The 22,936-nt window shown below is 38.7% G+C and overlaps 2 protein-coding genes across 11 annotated transcripts in view; one reads left to right on the top strand and one right to left on the bottom strand.

Moving 5' to 3' along the window:
• LOC126757011 (uncharacterized) overlaps positions 1-18,150 on the bottom strand; it is a 61,806-nt gene extending 43,656 nt beyond the window's left edge. For 4 of the 10 annotated variants that reach the window (XR_007666671.1, XM_050470572.1, XM_050470573.1 and 1 more), the window contains exon 1: positions 17,088-18,150. The gene's annotated coding sequence lies outside the window, so the exon portion shown is untranslated. Of the gene's footprint in view, positions 1-12,922; positions 13,513-17,087 lie in introns of those variants that run through there. The other 6 variants (XM_050470565.1, XM_050470566.1, XM_050470567.1 and 3 more) reach the window with 6 other exon arrangements.
• A 573-nt stretch (positions 18,151-18,723) lies between these two features.
• LOC126757012 (pre-mRNA-splicing factor syf1 homolog) lies at positions 18,724-21,824 on the top strand. The gene is made up of 5 exons (XM_050470575.1): positions 18,724-18,871; positions 18,965-19,662; positions 19,720-20,307; positions 20,376-21,120; positions 21,192-21,824. The coding sequence occupies exons 1-5, from the start codon at positions 18,827-18,829 to the stop codon at positions 21,762-21,764; spliced, it is 2,649 nt and encodes an 882-aa protein (XP_050326532.1). The 5' UTR covers positions 18,724-18,826; the 3' UTR covers positions 21,765-21,824.
• The last annotated feature ends 1,112 nt before the right edge of the window (positions 21,825-22,936 follow it).

Here is a 22,936-nt window from a genome sequence, read left to right as displayed (position 1 = left end):
GCCGGCAGCCATTGGGTGTCACAAAAGCATAGTTGTGTGTGTGTGTGGTATATATGAATGTAAGCGTGTATTGGTATGTATGTTATTAGGTATTAGGGCGAAAGGGATGCTAGCAGCCCGGCCGAACCTCACCAAACCGTCGACCCGAACCAATGAACCCACTAAGCCAACCCAGTAACCAGCGACCAACTATTATGCCTCTACTTCCACGGGCGCTGCCGCTGCTGTTGCTGTAATGATGATGATGAACGGCGATGCATTGTTATGTGTATTGATTGTTGTTGTCGTCAGTTTTGTGCCTGTGAAACGCGTTTCCACTAGAGCTAAAACCCTCTACACACACACACACACACACACACACACACATACACACACACAAATACATACTAGCGTGGGGTGGGCGGCGTAGGCTGTGGCTTCGGCAAGCTTTTGTAATTCTTTTACCATTTTTTTGCAATTTTTTATCAAATCAGTGTCTACATCAGCAACAAGAGTGCGGCGACACATTCGCAGAGTTCAAGTGAAGAGCATAATAGCTTGTGCGCTTAAATTTTGGGTTTGGGTTGCTTATTGAAGTTTAAGTGATGGCATTGTACGTTCACTTAGGGATACAAAGTAGGCATAAGGATATGGTTTCAATGCAATATAGTACTGCAACTAAGATCAGCCAGAAATGCTGTGAAGCTGCAAAAAACTCGTCTGATTAGGAAGCAGCTTTACACAGTTCGCAGAAGATCGAAATCGTCAGATGAACATAGACAGCGATTATGGGGCTGTAATAGCCTTGACAGACGGCAGCGTTAATCCGGATTAACTGCGCACTTAATCAGATCCAAATTTGTAGGTGACAGACGGCAGCTATGCGAGTTTGAAACTCTCATAAACAGCTCATTGTCCTTTTTATAATATTTTCAATGAAAATTGATAGAAGATAAACATTACGGTTGTTAGCCGACCAATTTTTACCAAACCATTTTTTATTACAAAAACATATCAACACATTATTTTTAAAACTGCATCATAACATAGAAGTTTTATTGATATTATATTGAGAATTTGATAAACAGCTGTCAGGATTGCTTGTATTTCATTCACAATAGATGAAAATTGCCCATTTTGAACAATGTTGAAGACGAAAATCTTACAAACTCCCTAAAATTTTGAGAGTTATTTTTGGATTTAGCAACGGAGTTAGCTGTGGTAACTCCTGAATTAATCCCGAAAAATGCAATTAATCTGGTTTAACGCTGCCGTCTGTCAATGCTATAAATCTCTAAAATTTCGGGCGAAACAGGATATTTTTTCCAATGCTCCACTTCTTATAAAGTTTAGGAATATAGAGAATACTTTTTCGGATTTATTTTTCATTCGAAGGTGAAACCATGTGGTTTTCGGCTGCAGCTTTCACCTTTCAGATGTGGAAGAAAGAAATTTTGTTTATATTTTTTTGTAGATCTCGCCGAACTTTATCTATTACCTAGAATAACTCGATGGGTTTTTGAAGAAATGTTTATCGGATGCGGCGCTGGCACTTTTCAGAGGGTCGTAGGGGTCTTTATTTCAACTTCCTTTAGGAACTTCGTTTTTTGTGATTTCGAAAACGACTCTTTGTGTGAATAAGATATTCTCTGCACTAACGGAGCAGTTTTAGTGAAAATTCGGCCTTACTGTTAGAATTAGTACAAAATATAAAGATTGAATTCAAAATCGCTAACATTTTATTACGGATAAGGAAAGTTATTCAAATGAAAGGACTTATGCAAAAGGTGATCCATTTCGAGGTTCCCTACTATTTTAAAGAAAAAACACAGAAACTTCAAATTTAATGAGAAATGGTTATTATCATTCGAAAATATTCGTTTTGGAAGAGTATCTCTTTCAAATGATGGTCACGGCTATGTCACAGATGAGCCATCCGTTGAGTCCATTTTTCGATGACTCGTTCGAGCATTTCGTCTGGTAACTGACGAATGACACACGTGATGTTTTGCTTTTAGGTCTCTGTCGAAGCGGGATTATCCGCATAGACTTTAGACCTTACATTTCTCCAAAGAAAAGAGTGTAAATGTGAGATATCACTCGATCTTCGTGGCCAATCGACCGGCCCAAAACCTGAAATTATCTGCTCACCGAAGTGTTTTCTCAATAAACCCAAAGAGCGAAGTCGATTTGATTCCTTAATTAAGTTTAGCGACTGCTGACTTCTTTATATATTTTGAGAATATGTTTGCAACTGAATAACACGCTGACCACAAACTATAATTTATGGAAAATCTGTCTAAACGCAACATTTTATGTGAGTTCAAGCCGTTCCCACGATAGTCGGGTCTAAGTAAAAGGAACGGACGGATTTTTATCCGGCCAGGGACTCGGCACCATTGAAAGAAATACCTGCAGGAGTGTTACAACATGTAATACAACAACAACATGTGAGTTCAAGCTGATCCATTGCAGTTTCTACTAAAAACTTTATATTATTTAAAGCAAGAAAAACCGGGAACTTGTTTTGCAAGGGAGCTAGTATAACGTGGCAACCTTAATATACCCTGTTCAGGGTAGAAAAAGCATAATTTTCAAGAATATGGTGATATTTCACAGCCTTAACCTCATTAATTTTACTATGTCTCGAAAGTATGTAGATTTAACAGGAAGACAAAACTGAATTGAACTGAACTGACAGGTGTATTCCTACATAAATAACTCTACAGTGAGCAAAAAATTTAAAAATTAAATCCAAGCCTTTATAGTTCACATCAATATTTGTTGGCATTAATTGAAATGGACTGCGAGATTGTAGGAAATGAGTTGCAAATTATAAGTGGGGCTCAAAAATGATACACATACATATGTAAATGTAGTAATATCTATGCATGTATACAAGAAAGAATAAGTTTGCAACGCAAGTGCACACCCAAAATTTGCGCCCCCGGCCAGGTTCCTACTCGCCCCATAAATAAGTGCGCAAGTGCTCTACAACAGCATCAATTCGAGTGCTTCAATGATCATCACAAAGTAGACAATCATCAGCTTACAGCAACAGCAATATAATCATGATGATTGTTGCAAGCATCAAAACAATCAGCAACATCATAGCTTTGAAGTGGAGGATGACAAGCTCACACGCGCAATTCAATAAAGCAAGTGCAAAAGCAAAAGGCAGCAAACTAATATAAAGAATACAATATACTAGCGCAACAACAATAGCGACAAAAAAGAAAAAAAATACACAAAAGCAATAATAAAAACAATAAAAAAAACTGCAAAAACAATACTCGCACTCAGCAAGTCAGCAGCAAAAAATAAGAGACAAAAATGAAGAAAAAAATTAGCAGCCAGCAACAATCATATCAGCGGGCGCAGATAAATGCTTCCTGAAACGCATCTCCTAACTCAGCTGCAGCTGGCGACAACGCTTGTTACTGGCACTAATTCTATTTTGTATCGCTTTTACTCCCGCTGTTCGAACGAGGGCAGTTGGAAAAGTCCACAAGTAGCTTAAAGCTTCTAACATAAACTCTAAATTTTTACGATTTTTTGCTTCAACTCAACAAGTATTTTGTTTTATAAGAACAAAAATCATAGGAAAATGTTGAAAACACTAAGTGGAACCAGCATTATCAACTTCATTCCGTAATAACAAGTTCACTAAATTCCGGTATGAGTCCTCAAGTAGATATAAACTCGAGATAAACACAAGATTTCTTATTTCGACTATTTCTGTTAAGTCCTCAGGCGTTGCCTCGCGCCAAACTAAAAAGTCAATTTCAGTAACTAATATATTTCAGTGTGTTGCCCCGCCATGCCATCTTACCTAACCATAATTTTCCACACAGAGCGAGTACACTCGATATCACAAATTTTCAGAGACGTGATATGGGGTGCCCTGAATCCACGACCTTGTTTTGTTATTGCAATGGCTTCAGATAACATTTTTTTGATGTAAGGGCCAGCAGTATTCCGCCACATGGGTATGCAGTATCTGTTAAACTTCTGGCTACATTAAGCTGGTGTGGTAGGTACAAGCACAGATCCGATTCCCTTTTCACACTGGTCAGAGATTTTCTCGTAACATTGGGACTATCATAATAGTCATAACATCAAAATCAACATAAAAAATATAAACGAAGTGGCGCTATAATGTCTATACGGCCACTGTCTTGGGTGTATTAAATCGGTTCACTCTGAACATTGAGGCTGGGAAGTGTTTGAGGAAGTCTGACAACAAAGGTATAAGGACATACTGCAATTCGTGGCGGGATCACCAACATCAGCAGGGGAGTCTCTGCAAGATTTGGATGGATTTAGTTCACAACTTACCGAAAGTTAAATTCTGAACACCGCTTACTAATCAAAGTTTGGAACACTTTAGTGTCAAGCTTGGCTCAACCAATATCCGAAAAGCCGTTAAAATGTGTCCAGTTAATGAAATATTGAAATATTCACAAAAAGGCGTGCCACTGAAAAAATCTTTGACCTTCCCAACAGCCCTAGTATGTCGGAATACATTATATTGTCGTTGCCTGCAACAGGGCCTTGCCAGCTTCAATTCAACTACAAATCAACTAACTTCAATTGAATTATTCTGCATTTTCTTTGAAATCAACAATTGATTGCTAACATACATACATATGCACACATACATACATACAGACAAATAATATCTTGACACAAAAATATAAGTATGTGAGTATGTATTGGAGTAGAATATTATTTATATGCATGCACTCCAATTTTTACTATCTTAAACATAGGAATGGGATCCAATATTCGCCTATCAGCATATATACATATGTATGTGTAGGTGTATGTAAGTACGTATAGTGATAGAGAATATGTAAGTGCTCACTTGATTGTATTTACTTAAAGTATAAATTAGATTAAATTATTTGCGTTCTACATTCGAGTATCATAACTCTCTGGGTGAGTATAAGTAATATACTATATATGTATGTGGTTAAGTAGTATATTTATGTGTGTGTATTTGCTGTAAATGGGGTAAATTGAAAATGAAATTGTCTTAAGTGTTTTAAATTTTCCAGTGGAAAAAATTGACAAAAACACTTCTGGTGTTGCGACACATTCGAGGCAATTTGTTGCTACGTGTGTACTGATGTACATACATACATACATACATATGTACATATGTACCTATGTACATGTAACATTTGAGGAAGGGCAAGGAAGCTAGAGAGCTAGAATTTAAGGCAGAGTTGCTATATGTATATGTAGTTACTACTTTGCTTTAAACCTAAGTAAGCATACGTTTAGGCGCGGCGCATTAAACCTTCAAAATTTCATTCATGCAGCTAGTCGAAATGTGAACTTCTCTGACGGTTTATCGAGTTGGCGCATAGTTAAAGCTGCAGATCAAAATGTTGAGTAAAGTTTTTATATATAAAAGTGTTCTCACTCAAGAACAGAATAACTGGATCACCGTAAACATTGTGAATTTGCTGATTTTACCTTGGAACAACTTCAAAATGAAAATGATTTTTTTTAAATCATCTTCTCCGATGAGGTTCACTTACATCTGGGTGGTGCGGTAAATAAACAAAACTGCCGATTCTGGTGAAAATCCATAAATTATTCATGAACAACCATTACATTCACCCAAATTGACAATTTGGTTTTTGGTCCGGTGGAACCAGCGGTCCGTACTTCATTCTAAATAAAGTTACTGTCAATGAAGAGCTTTATAGATCGATGAAAACCAAATTTTTAAGGCCGCAGTTTAAAGAAGTTGATCTTGACAACATCCGGCTCAAACAAGACGGGGCTACTTGGCGCACAGCACGTGCAACCACCGAATTATTGCGAGAAAATTTTTTAAATTCGATTATTTCAAGAAATGGCCCGAGGAAATTGTGATTTAACACGAATAGACTAATTTTTGTAGGGTTATTTGAAGTCATATGTCTTTAGCAATAAAACAGACTAAGAAATCAATATTGAGCTTGCTATTATGACATACGACTTGATATTGGGAAAAGATGATAGATGATTTATTGAAACAGCTAGATCGAAACCACATCGGATTTTGTTTAGGAGCAAAACAAAGCTCTTATCGTAAGGATTTTTAGGGAATATTTTTCTACAACTCACCCTAAAACGGGTTGAATAGAGGCTCATCATCTCATTTAAGTAATTACTTGTTCGTTTCGACTGAGAACGATGCAATGAGAATATTAATTTCTGTGCTATGGTAAAACAGTTTTTTATTCATCGAGAATATGTGGAAGGTTCCGGATATGCAGAAATTTAAAATTATCCACTTGTTGAGATATCTTGAATATTTTTTTTTCAAGTTTTTATAGCCTAAACAGGGTATATTAAGTGTGTAACACCCAGAAGGAAACGTCGGATACAATATAAAAGGTATATATATGTACATAAATGATCAGCATAACGAGGTGAGTTGATTAGACACGCAAGAAACTGCTCATTTGTCGGAACTTGTCACTTTAGCACATAGCTGCCATTCGAACTGAACGATCAAAATCGAGTTCTTGTATGGAAAATTTTTATTTGTGAAATGTATTCTAGCTTCGGTGCACCCTAAGTTAACGATTCGTCTTATTTTAAAGTAATTTCAAAGTAAAGATTTGCAAAGTAAAATTTTGTGAGCGATTCCGGAAATGAAATTTCTCCAGTATTGTAATAAAGTTACCGAGGCTTTTACGGGGAAACCACGTAAATGGAATATAGAGTACATTGAGCGGCACTCTAACCTCTTAGCAGCAAAAAAATAAATATACATATACCGGAACCATGAAGGTTTATAGTTGGGTCAACGGTTACTACAGTAATGACATACACGTAAGATATGTTTGTGGAGATGATTTCTTGATGGTTGCAAATAGGCAAAAGGTGAAAATCAAGCAAACTGTAGAAAAAACGATATAAAACGAAATAAGTGAAATAAGAAAATTAAGCAAATAAACAACAACAACCACATGAAGCACAACTAAAATATCATTAAAAATGAAATAAATAGGAACCAACAAAAAAAACAAAATTTAAACAACAACAAATTAAAGTCAAAAGTTCAACAGCCTCAAAACACTGCAACAGTAATAATAATAACAACAACTACGACTGTAAAGTGTCAAACAATGCACTTAAAGCTTATTTTAAACAGATACATAAATTACGCGTCAGACAATTATTGCCCAACACAAAAGCAACAACATAATTAGACCAAATATGGAAATAGAACACGCATAAATTTCCAGCAAGAAATTATAGAATGTCAACCAAAAATGGTGGAAGAATGCAAAACATAAACAAACATAGGACAGGATGCGAGAACTTGGAGCAGACCACAAAGCAGAAGAAGCGAGCGCTGGACAAGTGACGCCGCCAATCATATACACAGTTACAAATTTATACATATGTGTGTGTGTGTAAACGCGTGTGCATGTTTTACATAAAAATTCGGGTTTCGCTACGATAATGGTAATGAAATGCATAAATGCAACGCTTAAATGTCAACGCGACACGCCTAGTCAAAGCCAAATTCGTAGCAGATTGACGCTATATGGACAGCAACTGACAAGCGAACATTATAATAATAACAATAACAACAATAATAATATACAATATTGTAATAATAACAACGACGCCAAGAACCGAGTGTGCTGGCAGCAAATCATAAGCACAGGTAAGGCAAAGTAAGGTAAGGCGAGGCAACAAGTCGATAAAAGGTAAGGTCTGTCGACTGAAGTGGTGCTCGGCCGTTGCGGGATGTACGAATGTGTGGCACACAGTATCGAAAAGTGGTATAATTTACAGCAAAACAAACGAAGAAGACTGAACAAACAAAACGCGAGAATGAAAGAAAAAAGAAAATGAGCGAAAAAAAGAACAAAATGGACAAGACCAAAATGAACAACGCCAAACCAGTTTAGTTGCTGCTATACACACCACACTTTTTTATCACCAATTTTCCTTTGGTTGATCGTGTGCGCATATGGCATTTGGCGGATCTCCAACAGCGCGTTGTTTACCGATCACAGCATTGAGCTCAAAGCGCTAAAGCAGTTGTGTGCCAACAAAGGCGACGCTGCTGGAGCTAACTATGCATGAACGCTATTTTTTTGCTGCCCGACTGGTTGGACGAACTTGCCTTTTCGAATGTTGTACCGCTCTGCTCCGCTTTTATTATTATTGTCATTGTTGTTGTATTTATTATGGCCAAACAGACCAACAGTTTCCTGTGTACACGTACATTGGCCATTGGTATCAGCCAGCCCAACTGGCTGACGCTGGATGTGTTTGGAGTGTCAGCCAACTGTCATGATCAAAAGACCGAATCTTTGTCAGCTTGCCCAACGGCTGTAGGAGTCGAGCAAGACGCGCAAGCGCAAGGCAAACAGACGGGCACATCGAGTTTGAGTACCGAAGATGGGCACGCCAAGCCAAGTGGGCTTTGTGGGCATAAGCTGTTTTATGGCCAGCGTTCGGTTTGGGTTTACTTGTAATGTCGTTGTGGCTGAAATGGTCGGGGCAACTGCAAGTCGTAATTTCGTGGAAACAATGCGCGTGCAAACAAGCGGGCGGTTGGGTTTTTTTGGACCCGCAACTTTTTTTTCATTCTAAGTGTAAATATGCGAGAGTGCCCGTTGCAGCAATCAGGAGATGGTGTGAACGAGTTAATGGATAAGCAGTGAGGCAAAAAGTATAGGAATACTTATATACCGATTGACCGGTATGACCAGATGATCCTCTATCGGTGGCAAGTAAACACATATTTGTAAGCAAAATGTGAAGTAGAAGAGTTGTTGGGCGTTTATGGTAGAGGTAACTGTGTGGTTTAAATAAGCGATTAAGGCATATTTCTATTCAGTTCAGGAAGTCTGAAAGTATGCGCTGTTTTACGGCGCGTGGGAAACGAATGGATGGTAGTTTTGCAAGCGGGTTACTTCGCTCCAAAATATGCGAAAGCCAGGAGAGGAGTTCATTATGCTCCAAAACTGGGAGCATACGGGCCACACTATGCAGATGTTTAATACGAGATATTCTGTCGTAGTCCGGAGTGCAGTGTTCTGACAAGTCTGGAGCTTCATCGTCTGCGTTTCACTGCATCCAGGCGACCATTTGCCTTGTAAGTTGCTAACAACGTTACTTTGTCCTTTCTCATGTGCTGCTGGCTAGCGAGTGAAGGAGCACTGACTGTCAAAAGCCACACCTAAAATTTTAGGATTATTGACAGTCAGAATCTTGACACCATTGACTGCAATATTAAGGTCAAGGCTGAACTCCTTCGTCTAGTTTGTAAATATGGTCACTGGGGATTTAGTATGGGAGAGTTTTCAGTTCTGTGCAGCGAGGAAGCGATAAAGGTCGGAGAGACCGTTTACCTACGTCAATATCGTGCAATCATCAACGTACGAGGTGATAGGTGGTTGTGGGAGTTTCGAGATACAGAAGTTAAACAAAAGCGGGGAGAGGATACCACCCTGCGGAACCCTTTGTTTAATTCTTCTCAGTTTGGAGTTTTTATCTCATGCAGTTCATGGTCCACCTCTTCAGTCCTGGAGGTAGCGTAGTTTTTTTTTGATGTTCTCTAGTAGTGTTGTGTGACTGACTGTGTCAAATGCTTTTGACAAGTTCAACGCTACGAGGATCGTTCTTTCGCAACGTAGTTTCTGGTTAAGACCACGAACTATCTGGCCGTTTATGACGCTAAGTGTTGTGGTGGTACGGTTACTTATCGGAAGCCATTGTGGTGGTTTGCTCAGGTGGTGTGTGAAGGTCGAGCAAGTCCTCAAGTGTCTTCACTACTGGGGAAAGTAGAGTTATCGGACGATAATGCTCCCCTTCGTTGGCGGGTTTCCCAGGTTTCAGTAGTGGGACCATTCTTCTGATTTTCCACACACCGGATATTTGAAGAGTGGTCAGCGACAGGTTGAGGACCAAGCCTAGTTTAGTTTTATAAAATGGCATCACTTTTTATCAACAGAAGCTTTTATGTTACGGCTGCCAAGAATGCGGCAAGCTTAGCCATAAAATTTCAGATTTTGTTTTCTGAGCTCCTCGCCTTTATTCACAGAAAAATTCGACTTTTCAGATAACAGTGAAGTGTTGGGAGTTCGCACTACAAAAATGGGCGTTGTAGCATACAAGAATATGCAAATTTATATTGTATGCAAATATTAAGCCATCAAACTATATTACGGCAACTTTTTTGGCCGCAGCACTAATAATATCCCGAAATGGGTGTATGCATATGAGAAACACGCCCAGTTTAAATTTCGAATTTCGATTTAATATTTTTGTATGCTTCATATTTATATTCATGAGCGCGGCTGAGAAGTAACTGACCGCTGCCTGATGAAAGGGAGTTATGCGCAGGCAGACTTTTGCAAATATGCAAAGTATATAAAATATCGTCAGCTAAGGCGTGCAACAGCAACAAAATGCTTTGGCAAGCAACAGCAACAGTAGCTGTCAGGCACGCACATCAACTTGGCAGCAGCAGAGGCAACAAAAGATTTGCGGAAGACGCCCGTTTAAGTACCAACTGTCTAACAAGATGAAAGTTAGAAGGAAAATAATAATAATAATGAAACAAAAACAAAGGCAAACAAAACTAAAATTGAAAAAAAAAAATCTCAGCAATGAGCTATAGAGAATATTGGTAGGTAGGCGTTGTTTGTTTGGGTTCAGTGAGCGCGTCTATCGGTTAGTATACGCTCCAGTCTTCCAGAATATGCGTGTCGCACTGCGTCACACCGCTATTGTTTCCAGTCAAATACAAACGCCTATAAAGCGAACATTTAATTGCACATACATATGTATATAGCAGACTATGAGCTGCAGGAGTCACGCTGCAAGTACACAAGCTTCACGCGCAGAATGCGTGTCGCCGATGAAGTGCAACGTCTTCAGCACACTCACACACACTTGTGCATGCAGCCATTGCCTCTTCTGGCAGCTTCATGTTGGGCTGCTCCACATTGTCAACAACAAAACGACAACTAGGCTTGGTTCCACAGCAGCCACATCCTTCACACAATGGCACACTGTAAGCCACGCAGGGCCACTAACTCCATTCGGTTGCAACTATTTTTCACTATACACTCGTATATATTCACAAAATGCACATTTACGTATACATATAAGTCTGTAGCTAAATTGCATACGTTCACGCTACTTGTGCCCCACCGTTACGGCCCCATCATCATTTGGTAAGGCATTTGGCACATATTATTTAGTTTGTGTGGTTTCAGTTGGAGTCAGCGGTCTGTCTGTTTTGCTTTCTTTAATATTGTACTTTATGTACTTATACAGGGTTATATAATTTGAGTTTCAAAGTAGCAGGGCTGTAATTTGACAGCTGTCAAAACAATAGGATTTTTCAGGTTGTAATCATTAAAAAACAAATTATGTAATGCACGTTAGGAGATCATAAGAGCCATTGTAATATTGCAATTTGAAAACTTATGTGATTTACTGAGGCCCGTATGCTCCCAGTTAAGGAGCATAATGAACTCCTCCCCAAGCAGTTCTTGCTCGGGTTCTTTTGCTGAAATCATCCCTGTAGTCACCTGCTTGGAGCGGAACTGCCTCCTAGGAGCATCAAGAGGTCATTCCTCAGCTACTTCGACGACATAAAACACTACGCCGACCAGACTTCGAACCCAACTAACTTCCGACAAGAACTAACCGCCATTCACAGTGGAGCCATTAACACCTTCACCGACTCCTTCTCAGTGAATGGCGTACTTGAGAGTCAAATCACCACCCATTGCAGGCGAAGATCTCGAGTTGCCGCGAGAAACGAGAGTGACCCTTGCGCAGCTCCGTTCTGGATATTGCAGCAGGTTAAACTCCTACTTATCCAGAATAGACCCTGACATATCCAACATATGTTTGCAAGCCCTGCTAACCCAACAGATCTGACACCCTTCTGCCTTTGGTCCGACCCCGTCGAAACAGCACGTTTCCGTTACTGCAAATCTCTAACGAGACATTAAGTATACTTTCTGCACCATACGAATACAGTCTTCCGACCATTAAAAACCTTACACATTGGATATTCCAAATGTTTACAATGCATAAACGAGTAATTTTTGAGATGAAATTCCTTGGGAGAATCCAGAACAAGTTTCTGAAGGCAAAGTTTATCCATAAACTCAATTAAAATATTCTAATAACACATATACCGTCTTTGCTGAGCTAATTCTTAAACTCTGATATTTAAAGCTTTCTATGTGAAATATATGTATAGTTTTAGGAGTATTTCAACACAAAAACATATTCGGGTATTTGGATAATATATTTGATTTAGGTTTAGATTACTTGTACGGCCATTAAGCTAGGATTTGCAGTCTCTTACTCAATTCAAGTAAATTAAGACGATCTAAACCCGAAACATATGAGATCACCCGATTATAAACACACAAAGTATGATATGCTTCAATGGTTCTAAAAGAAACTAAAATGTATTACATACTACGGCTATATGATACCTGGTCCTTGTGCATTCATTTCACATTTCACAATACTAATAATTTCAAAGAAACATGGAAATATATAACATAAAAAATTTCGAAAAAACACACAGCTTAATATTTTTAATGAAATTATAAAAATAAAAGACACACATAGTTTACAAATTTCATTAAAATTATAATTTCAAACACCAAATGTAGAACTCTCTATATTCTGCTGCAACACCACTCGCTCCTCCCAGAGCCCTTCGTTTGTGGCAGGAAAAAATACGAGCGTAGTAGCGGCACGATTTAGATATGCCGCCGAAGCACTTTTGCGTATAGTTACGCCAATTACGCATACCGATACAACACTGCCAAACATACATATACACTACATAGTACATACAGCAAATACATATATGGTATATAAATGTGCCCCAAAATACATTTGCGGTAAAAGATATACAAAATTTGTGAAAAATTACCATTTTCACTGTTGAGTTTTTGCTGTCGATTTCACTGAGTATGTGGAAAGGTATTTTTTGTTGTTATTATATTATGGGTCTACACATAAAAATGTAATTTCAAAGGTACATGTACTATGTGCTGCACTTAACTTTCACAAACTACAATTTTGTACTGAAAATTTTCCGCTGCTTTGCTTATTCATTATTTTTTGCACTACCATTTATATTTCTTACACTTCTTCGTTTGCAGAATTTGATATATGAAATTTGATTTGCATTGATTTTTCCACGAAACTTTTTTCGCGTACCGCAGATACGCAGCATTAAAGCTAGATGCGTGTGTTGGTGTTGTTTTTTTAACACTTTATTTGATTTTACGAGAATTTCACCGCTACACGCTTTAATAGCTTACACATCTTTCCCTCACATCACTTCACTTCACATTTTTTTTTTTTCAGCCAACATTTAGTCAGTCAGTCAAGGCAGTTGGAGTAAATGGTATCACACTTCGTGTATACTGTACGTGTATGTATGTGTAAGCATTTTGGGTATTTTCGTTAAAAAATTTGCTGCTGCACAAACCGCAACTTGTACCGAATTGTGCGAGTGCACTCTGTTGAACTGAAACTGACTTCAGTCGTTCGTTCGGCGTGGAGTAGGTATCCCAGTTTGAAGTGGATATTCGCAAGGAAAAGCAAAGCAACAACAATCAGATGAAACATCTACAACAACAAAAAGAGTCAAGCAGCTGACAAATGCACTCAGCAATGAAAATTATTTTTGTTTTATATTTTGCAACACACACACACAGCCATCAGTGCCAGGAGTTGGCAGTGTTGGAGCCTAAATATTGAGAAATGAGAGCGAAAGCTGAAACTAGAGAGCCTGTAGTGAGTTCGCGCATACGCTGGCGCACACCAACTTCGCAATACTCTCCGCCAACAACGCAAGGTAGTTATGGGCAGGAGCAGGCCAACAGCTCAGAAGTTCGTTGGCGGCCGCCTACTGTGCAAGCTTAGGCGGTGATTGTGTGTATCTATCTACCTACTACGTGCAGATGGATGTGTTTATGTATATGCAGTCGTAGGTATCAAAGGTTTTGCGAGTAACCGGCATCGTGGACCAATTATGTCGACAAGTATGTGTGTGTGTGTGTGTATGCGCTGTTGCTGCTGCCTAGCCATTCAAGATTTTGGACGACAGTGGTTAGTGAGTGAACAAAATATATGGAATGATATAAAGCTGGTAAAGCGGAATATATCGCGATTATACCTAAATATGGAGGACTTCGCGGTGATCTTTGTATCCAAGGTAGGAAAGAAGGACTATTCACTGCCAAAATCCTTCAGGCCCATTAATCTAACTCCCCTTTAACTAAAAAAATGGATTACGAAATAAGAACGAAGGCTGTGTAAATTGCACCCCGGCATGTGAACCAGCATGCTGACAGAACAGGCAGATCAACCATTACTGCTCTGTGCTAACTAACTTCGGAGTTAAGAGATTTTGCTGGAAGGAGGAGAAGTGATGCTAAGCGCCTTCGTAGACATCGAAGGTGCTTTCGATAACATGTCAGACTAGAGCGTAGTCAGGGCACTGCAGAAAAAGAGAATCTGACAGCCCCGGTGCGCAGATGGATAGAGGCCGTACTGCGCACCAGAATAGCTGAAACCACGCTAGGAGATACAAGGATTCGTCTCGGTACTACAAGAGGCTGCCCACAGGGAGGAGTGCTATCCCCCCTGTTATGGAGCCTTGTCGTGGACGACCTACTAGTTTTGCTAACTGACAATGGACTAAAGGGTGGTATAGTGGGGTTGAGTTGAACATCAACACCTCTAAAACGACCATCGTCCCGTTCATGAGACGTATGGATCTGCCCGGGCTCAGAAAGTTTACACTTGGGTCAGAGAGGTAGGGACGACCAACATAGTCAAATATCTTGGTCTGGATTCTCTTTTACATGCTTTGGAAGCAGCATGTTGACCTGACCTTCCGCAAGGAAGAAGGCGTAGGCAGTGAGAAGTATTGGCAACCAATACAAGGCTTGCGGCATGCCAAGTCGTGGGAACCAGTAGGCATTCTACTCTGGCCACTGCAAAGTGAAGAAGAACTTACACAACATGAGCTTAGTTTCTTTATGATGTTTATATTGTCGTTTTAAAAAGTGAAGTTTTTACAGTTTTTTATTAAAATCCTTTCGCATTTTGCTCCACTGTGCCGCAAACTACTCGTTAGCAGCAACATAAAAAAAACTGACGAGGACAACAAGTTTCTTGTTCCACGAAAAGCTACATACTATCTATATCCACTCAAATAAAACCTGTATCCATTATATAGTATTGACCACGACAATGGTGGCAACTCGTTTTCCCGACTCATACACTCATTCCGCGCATATTCGATCCTTTTAAGGGAACATATGGAGAGGAATACAGAGAAGGAACCTTACAAGAGTAATGTGAATTTATAAAAGAGAACTATGGTGAATGACTGGAGCGAACTACGGTTGTATTAATCAAACAAATTTTATACAGTCGAAAAAATTGTTGGTTCAAATAAAAATAATGAATAAAGGATTAAGGTGGTCATAGAAATTTGGAAACAAGGAAAACTTAAAGGCTTTTGTCCTCGATTTTATTAATAAAGTTTACTCATCTAAAAGCAATATTTCACAGGAAGTTGATAAATTATATAAAATTAAATTTAAAAGCCTTAATGTTGATGCTAATGCATTAAGTGTTTTCGTAAACATAACCTTTATTTTCTATTTTATGAGCGACGCTAAAGAAGATAAAACTTTAATGAGTTGCTATATCTTCTGGAGCAATCCAAATCATGTCTTCCTGCCATTACAATGTCTAGCCAGCTTTAAAAGCACATAATAGCTATTATAAGATGTTTAAGGTATTTCACATATCGGCTTATGTCATAATTATGCTGATTTGAAGTACTAAGGTTTACTCTGCTTAGTAAAGTCATTAAAGGCTTGCAGCTAGCCTTTTCACACTTCAATACATTAACGCCGCCAAAATATAATTTTTGATGGTCCGAAAAGTACAAAAGTTATTTTAGTCAGCAGCGCGTGTGCCTATTCACAATAGGTAGCAAGGTAAGCAGTGGCGACAGGTAGGCCTGCTATTGGCAAAAACAATACAGTGTGTAAGACGGTATAATGTAGGTGAGAATCACGAAGGCGCCACTCAACAGAAAGGACGACTAATTGGCTAAAATCAGATTGTATAAAGAGAATGAGAGTGTATGGAGAAAAGAGAGAACAAGAGTATAATCGCGAAAAGATAAATTTATGAAAATGGTTGCCATCCGAGTTGCAAATAATGCCATAAAAATAATTTACAATATACCTTTTTTTTATCGCTTTTTCTTATTCTTAATTAACAATAATATTTATTTATTGAACAGAAACAAAAATATAAGGTGGAAGGAATGAGAAAAATTAATTCTAAGCTAATAAGAAAAGACAAAAAAATAATAATTGTTTTATAATGCATATTTTTGGACTTTTTTATTTATTTTTGACTATGTTTCGAAAAGGAGAGCTTATTTTTTTAATAACATATTAACATTTAATATTTCTTTTGTCTTAATTATATTTAATCGCTTTTAAGTATAATTTTTCAGTTAGAAACATTTAAATCTTTCTAGTTTTATCCGTTTTCATTCCAGCTTTTAATTTGAAAAATAAATTTTATTTGTTATTTCAATTTAAAGAAAAATAAATCTTTTCGCAATTATTATTTCCAAACATTGAAATTTAATTTTATATCTCAAAAATCGAATTGAAATTTTAAAATATAAGTTTTTTTAGTCCAAATTTTTTAATTATAAATTTCGCAGCTCCGATTGTCACTAAAAATATTTGGCTGGGATATTTAATTGATCTTTATACTTGTTCTTACTTCTTTATATTTAGCTTTTAAAAATTAATTACAAAATTTACAAGCATATTTTTAAAATTGTACCATAGAGTAAAATTAGTGATTTGAATTTGAAAGAAAGACTATTTTTAATCGCACTTAATGTTTTAGATAACTAATATAAAGAAAATAAAATCAAATAATTAAATATTAACAAATATTTAATATACAAATATGTATGTACACTTCAAAATAAATAATAATATTCATCCCTACAGTATAATACATATAAAATGTATACAAACCTTGCTTGTGTATTCCGTACGTAGTTTGAATCTACTTTATTTTATTTATTTCACTATTTCTGACTTCAACACAATTGGTTTAAATGTAAAGAAGTAATTAAATTTATTTGGAACTGACGTTTGTGATTACTTTATTATTTTTAGCTCCTTTTCAAATCACTTTTCTTTTGTTAAAATTCACATTCTGCACTGCGATGAAGTTCACAACTGAAAGAAATATATTTAAGTTTTCACTGGCTGATTATGATATTTCTTATATATTATACACACTTATGCACAACTTCATTTTGTAACTAATGCTTTCTTGCACATTATTTTATTTTTATCCTGCTTGAACAGCAAAATTTAAAATACTAAAGCATTACAAACAAACGCCAAAAGTTGAGTATGGGTAAAGGTTCAAATAAACATGAGCAGTGGTTGTTTGCCTTGGTTTGAAACGTCAAAATTAACACACACACGCATAGGAGCTACTACAGCCACAAGAAAAACTGCAAATGCAAGGCATGGAGAAAGCGCATCCTTCGCTGCGATTAGTTGCAAAATTTGGTTAAATGCAGATTGGTTTAATTTGTTCAAAAACTCAATAGGAAGCAGTTTGTTTAAACTCGGCACAAACATACAAAAGAACAGCGATAAGGCATGACAGCGCTGAAGTACGTTGGCAGCGACTGCGGCGCAATCCGGACGAACTCGTCAACCAACTTTGCTATTTAATTATGCTGCACTTTGCTTTTAATGCAATATCATGTGCTTTCGAAACTATTATATTTGACGACTTTGTTTAAACACTCTTCACATTAAATTTTAAACTATGTGTAGTAGACATACACTTTTACTATCTGCTAATCTCTAGCTTAATAGTAGACTTTATAATCTACACACACTCACACAATTCTTAGACTTTTTTTTCTTAAACAAATGTTAAACCATATATTAGTCACACAGTGCTTATGCGCTTTGTTAGATTTTATTTACACAAACTGGTTCCAACTTTATTGGTTTTTCTATGTCCTAAGCGGCGTACAAAATAAAAACTTTAGCTTTGCTCCAACCGGGCACGTCAAAAATCTATAGAAAACTGTTCAACAAAGCAAAATCAGAAAATTCACTAGGGTTGCGTGTTGATTGTTATTTTGCAGCTACAACGGCAACTCTGAATACAAAGCAAAGTCGAACTAAATTGTATTTAGCACTAAAATACATATACTGGAGTTGTTATACAAAATATTAACGTTTACCTCAAACAATTTTATTATTTATTTTTGTGTCTCCAATATAAAATATTTTCGTTTTTTTTAAATAAATCAAAGCACATACTGATTAAATATTATTTATTATATTTTGTTTTTTACGAATCACCCGGTATTGGGAGCAAAAATTACAGCAAACACAATTAGATTTATATATCAGAATAGTTATAAAATTATTGATCAGAAATTGAGTCAATATATAATATTTGCTACATATAGGTTAATATTAATATTTACAACATAGCAATATTATTAAATTGATATTTTTATTAGTTTTTGATCAGTTGTTTTTAATAATATGAGATATCTATTAAAATTGTGAGCCTTCATATGAAACATTTTCCAACACTGCTGGGTTTTTAACCATCAGTCAAAACAGCTGATCGGCAAATAAGCATTCCTTGCAAATTTTATCGCATTTTATACGATTATGTTATATTTGTTAAAAAAATAATTTATGTTCAGAAATTTTGTTTAAATAATAAAATGACACTTATTGATAAACCACTGATTACAGTGGATATAGATTTTGTAAGTATATCAAACGCGGAAAGTCTTATTTTTATTTTCGGCGGCCGTATGTTAATGCCAACTTTCACTGCTAAACTTAAAATCTTTTCACAGCCTGAGGAGGATGTGCCCTACGAGGAGGAGATTTTGCGAAATGCTTATTCGGTGAAACATTGGCTTCGTTACATTGAACACAAATCCAAGGCGCCCAATTGTGGCGTAAATATAGTATATGAGCGCGCGCTCAAGGAGTTGCCGGGTAGCTACAAAATTTGGTATAATTATCTACGTACACGTCGTAAGCAAGTGCGTGGACGCCCACTCAATGATCCAATGTATGATGAAGTGAATAATACTTTCGAAAGAGCACTTGTGTTCATGCACAAAATGCCACGCATTTGGATGGATTATGGCGTTTTTATGACGACGCAATGTCGCATTACGCGTACAAGGCACGTGTTTGATCGCGCTTTACGTGCATTGCCCATTACACAGCATCATCGTATTTGGCCGCTTTATTTGAAATTTGTGCGACGTTTCGATATACCAGAAACAGCATTGCGCATCTATCGGCGCTACCTGAAACTATTTCCGGAAGATGCTGAAGAGTATATAGAGTATTTAATTGATGTCGAGCGCTTAGATGAAGCTGCACAGCAATTGGCTTCAGTGGTGGACAATGAGCATTTCGTGTCGAAGCATGGGAAGTCTAACCATCAGTTGTGGAATGAGCTGTGCGATTTGATTTCGAAAAATCCCGACAAAGTGCATTCATTGAATGTTGACGCTATTATACGCAGCGGCCTCAGACGGTTTGTATATGTAAATATTTATGTTATTTATGTATCTATTCGTTTTCTTTTATCTAGTTACACTGATCAGCTCGGTCATCTCTGGAACTCTTTAGCTGATTACTATGTGCGCTCGGGTCTCTTCGATCGCGCACGCGATATTTATGAAGAAGCAATACAAACCGTGACCACAGTGCGCGACTTCACGCAAGTGTTCGATGAGTATGCTCAATTCGAGGAGGTATCCTTGAATAAACGCATGGAAATGGTGGCGAACGATCCACACGCCACCGAAGACGACGACATCGATGTTGAACTGCGCTTGGCACGCTTCGAGTATCTCATGGAGCGACGTTTGCTGCTATTGAATAGCGTGCTACTGCGTCAGAATCCACACAATGTGCATGAGTGGCACAAGCGTGTAAAGTTGTACGAAGGCAAGCCACACGAAATAATCAATACATACACCGAAGCCGTGCAGACGGTGCAACCAAAGTTGGCGGCGGGAAAACTACATACATTATGGGTGGAATTCGCTAAATTTTACGAATCCAATAATCAAGTGGAGGACGCGCGTGTGGTTTTTGAGCGTGGCACTGAGGTGGAGTATGTGAAAGTGGAAGATCTAGCGGCAGTGTGGTGTGAATGGGCAGAAATGGAGATCAGGTGTGTTATAAAGTATATATTTTTCCAAAAAATTTTCTAATTATATAACTTTTGATATCTGTTGTTAGGCAGGAGAACTTTGAGGGCGCTCTACGTTTGATGCAAAAAGCCACCGCAATGCCGAAACGTAAAGTGGCCTATCATGACGATACCGAGACAGTGCAAATGCGTTTATATCGCTCGCTGAAGGTGTGGTCCATGTACGCCGATTTGGAGGAATCTTTTGGTACCTTCAAAACATGCAAAGCTGTATACGATCGCATAATCGACTTGAAAATCTGCACACCGCAAATTATCATTAACTATGGGCTCTTCTTAGAGGAGCACAACTACTTCGAGGAAGCTTTTCGCGCCTATGAAAAGGGCATTGCGCTCTTCAAATGGCCAAATGTCTATGACATATGGAATTCTTATTTGACAAAGTTTCTCAAGCGTTATGGCGGTACAAAATTGGAGCGTGCACGTGATCTTTTCGAACAGTGCCTGGAGAATTGTCCGCCTGAGCATGCCAAGTACTTCTATCTGTTGTATGCTAAGTTGGAGGAGGAACACGGTTTGGCGCGTCATGCTATGGCCGTCTATGATCGCGCCACCAGCGCCGTCAAGCCCGAAGAAATGTTCGACATGTACAACATATTCATAAAGAAAGCCGCGGAGATCTATGGGCTGCCGCGTACGCGTGAAATTTATGAAAAGGCCATCGAGGCATTGCCCGAGGAGAATATGCGCCCGATGTGTGTGCGCTTTGCGGAGATGGAAACGAAGCTGGGCGAGATTGACCGCGCACGCGCCATTTATGCGCATTGCTCACAGGTGAACAAATTTATTATATTTCATTTTAATTGTATTTACATAAATATTTTGCGTTCGCCATCCACCCACAGGTATGTGATCCACGCATAACCGCCGACTTTTGGCAAACCTGGAAAGAGTTTGAGGTGCGTCATGGCAATGAGGACACAATGCGCGAAATGTTGCGCATCAAGCGCTCCGTGCAGGCCACCTACAACACGCAAGTGAACATGATGGCCGCACAGTTTCTCAATCAACCAACTGGCGGCGGTGCCAACGCCGAGAGCGCTGGCGATGCTATGCGTCTGCTCGAGGCTAAGGCAGCGGCAGAGCAACAGGCACGCCAACAGCAAACGCTTAAGCCGCAAACCAGCAGCAATATTATGTTTGTGCGTGGCGAGACGCAAGGTGGCAACGCCAAGGACAAGGTGGTGAATCCGGATGAAATCGACATTGGCGATAGCGATGAAGACGAGGACGAAGACGGCGACGAGGAGGCTGAGGGCGTTGCAAATGGCACACAAAAGCGTGGCGGCAATGAGGAGAACGTCATTTCGGCGAAGCGCTTGCGCATCGAACAACAAGCCATACCGGCGAAGGTGTTTGGCAGCTTGAAAAAGCCCACCGATGATGATGATGATGATAATGAACAGGAAGCAGATTGAGTGTCGCACATTTTATTGATTGTAGTAAATAAAATGAAATAAATTTTAATTACAAACAAATGTTTCAATAAATGTTTTATACTCTCGCAACGGTACATACCTATACGCAACGTCTATGTATCGTATGAAATAATATTTCAGTTTTTGTTTGGACTTCCGTTGTTGTTGTACCGCTTATCTAGACCCCTTCTGGGGGAAAGTAAATATATAATACAAATCCGGATCAGTTCCGATTACTAAGACCGTGGGAACGGACAGTTAACTGTTGTTGTTGTTGTTGTTGTTGTTGTAGCGACAGAATGCATTCCTGAATTAATTTCGAGGAAACTGTCCTCACTTAACGGTAGGCCAGGGAAACGAGCTGTTTCGACAGGTTGGGACCACAGAGAGGGAGCGTTAAGTGAGTTGGTTTCATGAGGCATGCAAAGAAGTGATTAGTGTCATCCGGCACTAAGGTTCTTTAAGTCAGGGTCTATAAAGAGTAAAGTAATTCAGGCTTTGCACTGCGACCTATGGTCTAGTGTGTCCTGTATAGAACGCGACAAAGAGACGGAATTTGTCTTGGGAGAGGTTGATCATATTGCCAAACCTTGCAAGTTTGTACCCTCCCAGTAGTAGCCTGGCGTGGCGCAACCTGCTGCTTGCTGCCAGTGACGTTCTCTCCTTACTCGCTCCTCCGTGCGGATCAATTACTTTATCGTAATCGCAATACAAGGTTCTGACCCCATTATCCTTTACGCTGCCGCAGAGCGGGCTAGTTCGTCTCATTCGCCAGCTCATTGCCGGCTAACCCTGCACACTGACTTATAGCAAAAACTTCTGCTTGAAAGATGCTCGGAAAACGTCCTTTTGGTATGGATAATTTGGTATGCGGTCTCGCAATGCCTGCCCCCAATGCCTACCGTCAGTGTGCTAATGGATAGTGCTGCCCCTCAGTAGTAGGTCGAGCGTGAAATCATTCCACTCCGCCCTACTGCCGAGAGTTACTGTAAACTTCTTTGTAAAGCTTACACTCTTCGTAACGCAGTCGCTTGGAGAGACCAGTGGGATGTTGTTGTTGTTGCTGTAGCGGCAGAAATCTGTCGAGTAGACAGTCCTTGGCCAGAAAAAAATCTGGGTCCGTTCCGGTTACGTAGACCTGACTGTTATGAAAACGGGGTCAGTGGTGTGTC

The sequence above is a fragment of the Bactrocera neohumeralis genome, chromosome 4, assembly GCF_024586455.1.
Source record: "Bactrocera neohumeralis isolate Rockhampton chromosome 4, APGP_CSIRO_Bneo_wtdbg2-racon-allhic-juicebox.fasta_v2, whole genome shotgun sequence".
NCBI lineage: Eukaryota > Metazoa > Arthropoda > Insecta > Diptera > Tephritidae > Bactrocera > Bactrocera neohumeralis.
Note: the sequence above shows the minus strand (reverse complement) of the source record. Positions and strands in the feature narration are given on the sequence as shown.

Excerpts from the sequence above, each read along its gene's own strand:
- LOC126757012 (XM_050470575.1), top strand. The coding sequence starts at position 18,827 with ATGACACTTATTGATAAACCACTGATTACAGTGGATATAGATTTT. Across the intron at positions 19,663-19,719 it reads ATACGCAGCGGCCTCAGACG|TTACACTGATCAGCTCGGTC; the intron begins GTTTGTATATGT and ends TCTTTTATCTAG. Across the intron at positions 20,308-20,375 it reads TGGGCAGAAATGGAGATCAG|GCAGGAGAACTTTGAGGGCG; the intron begins GTGTGTTATAAA and ends ATCTGTTGTTAG.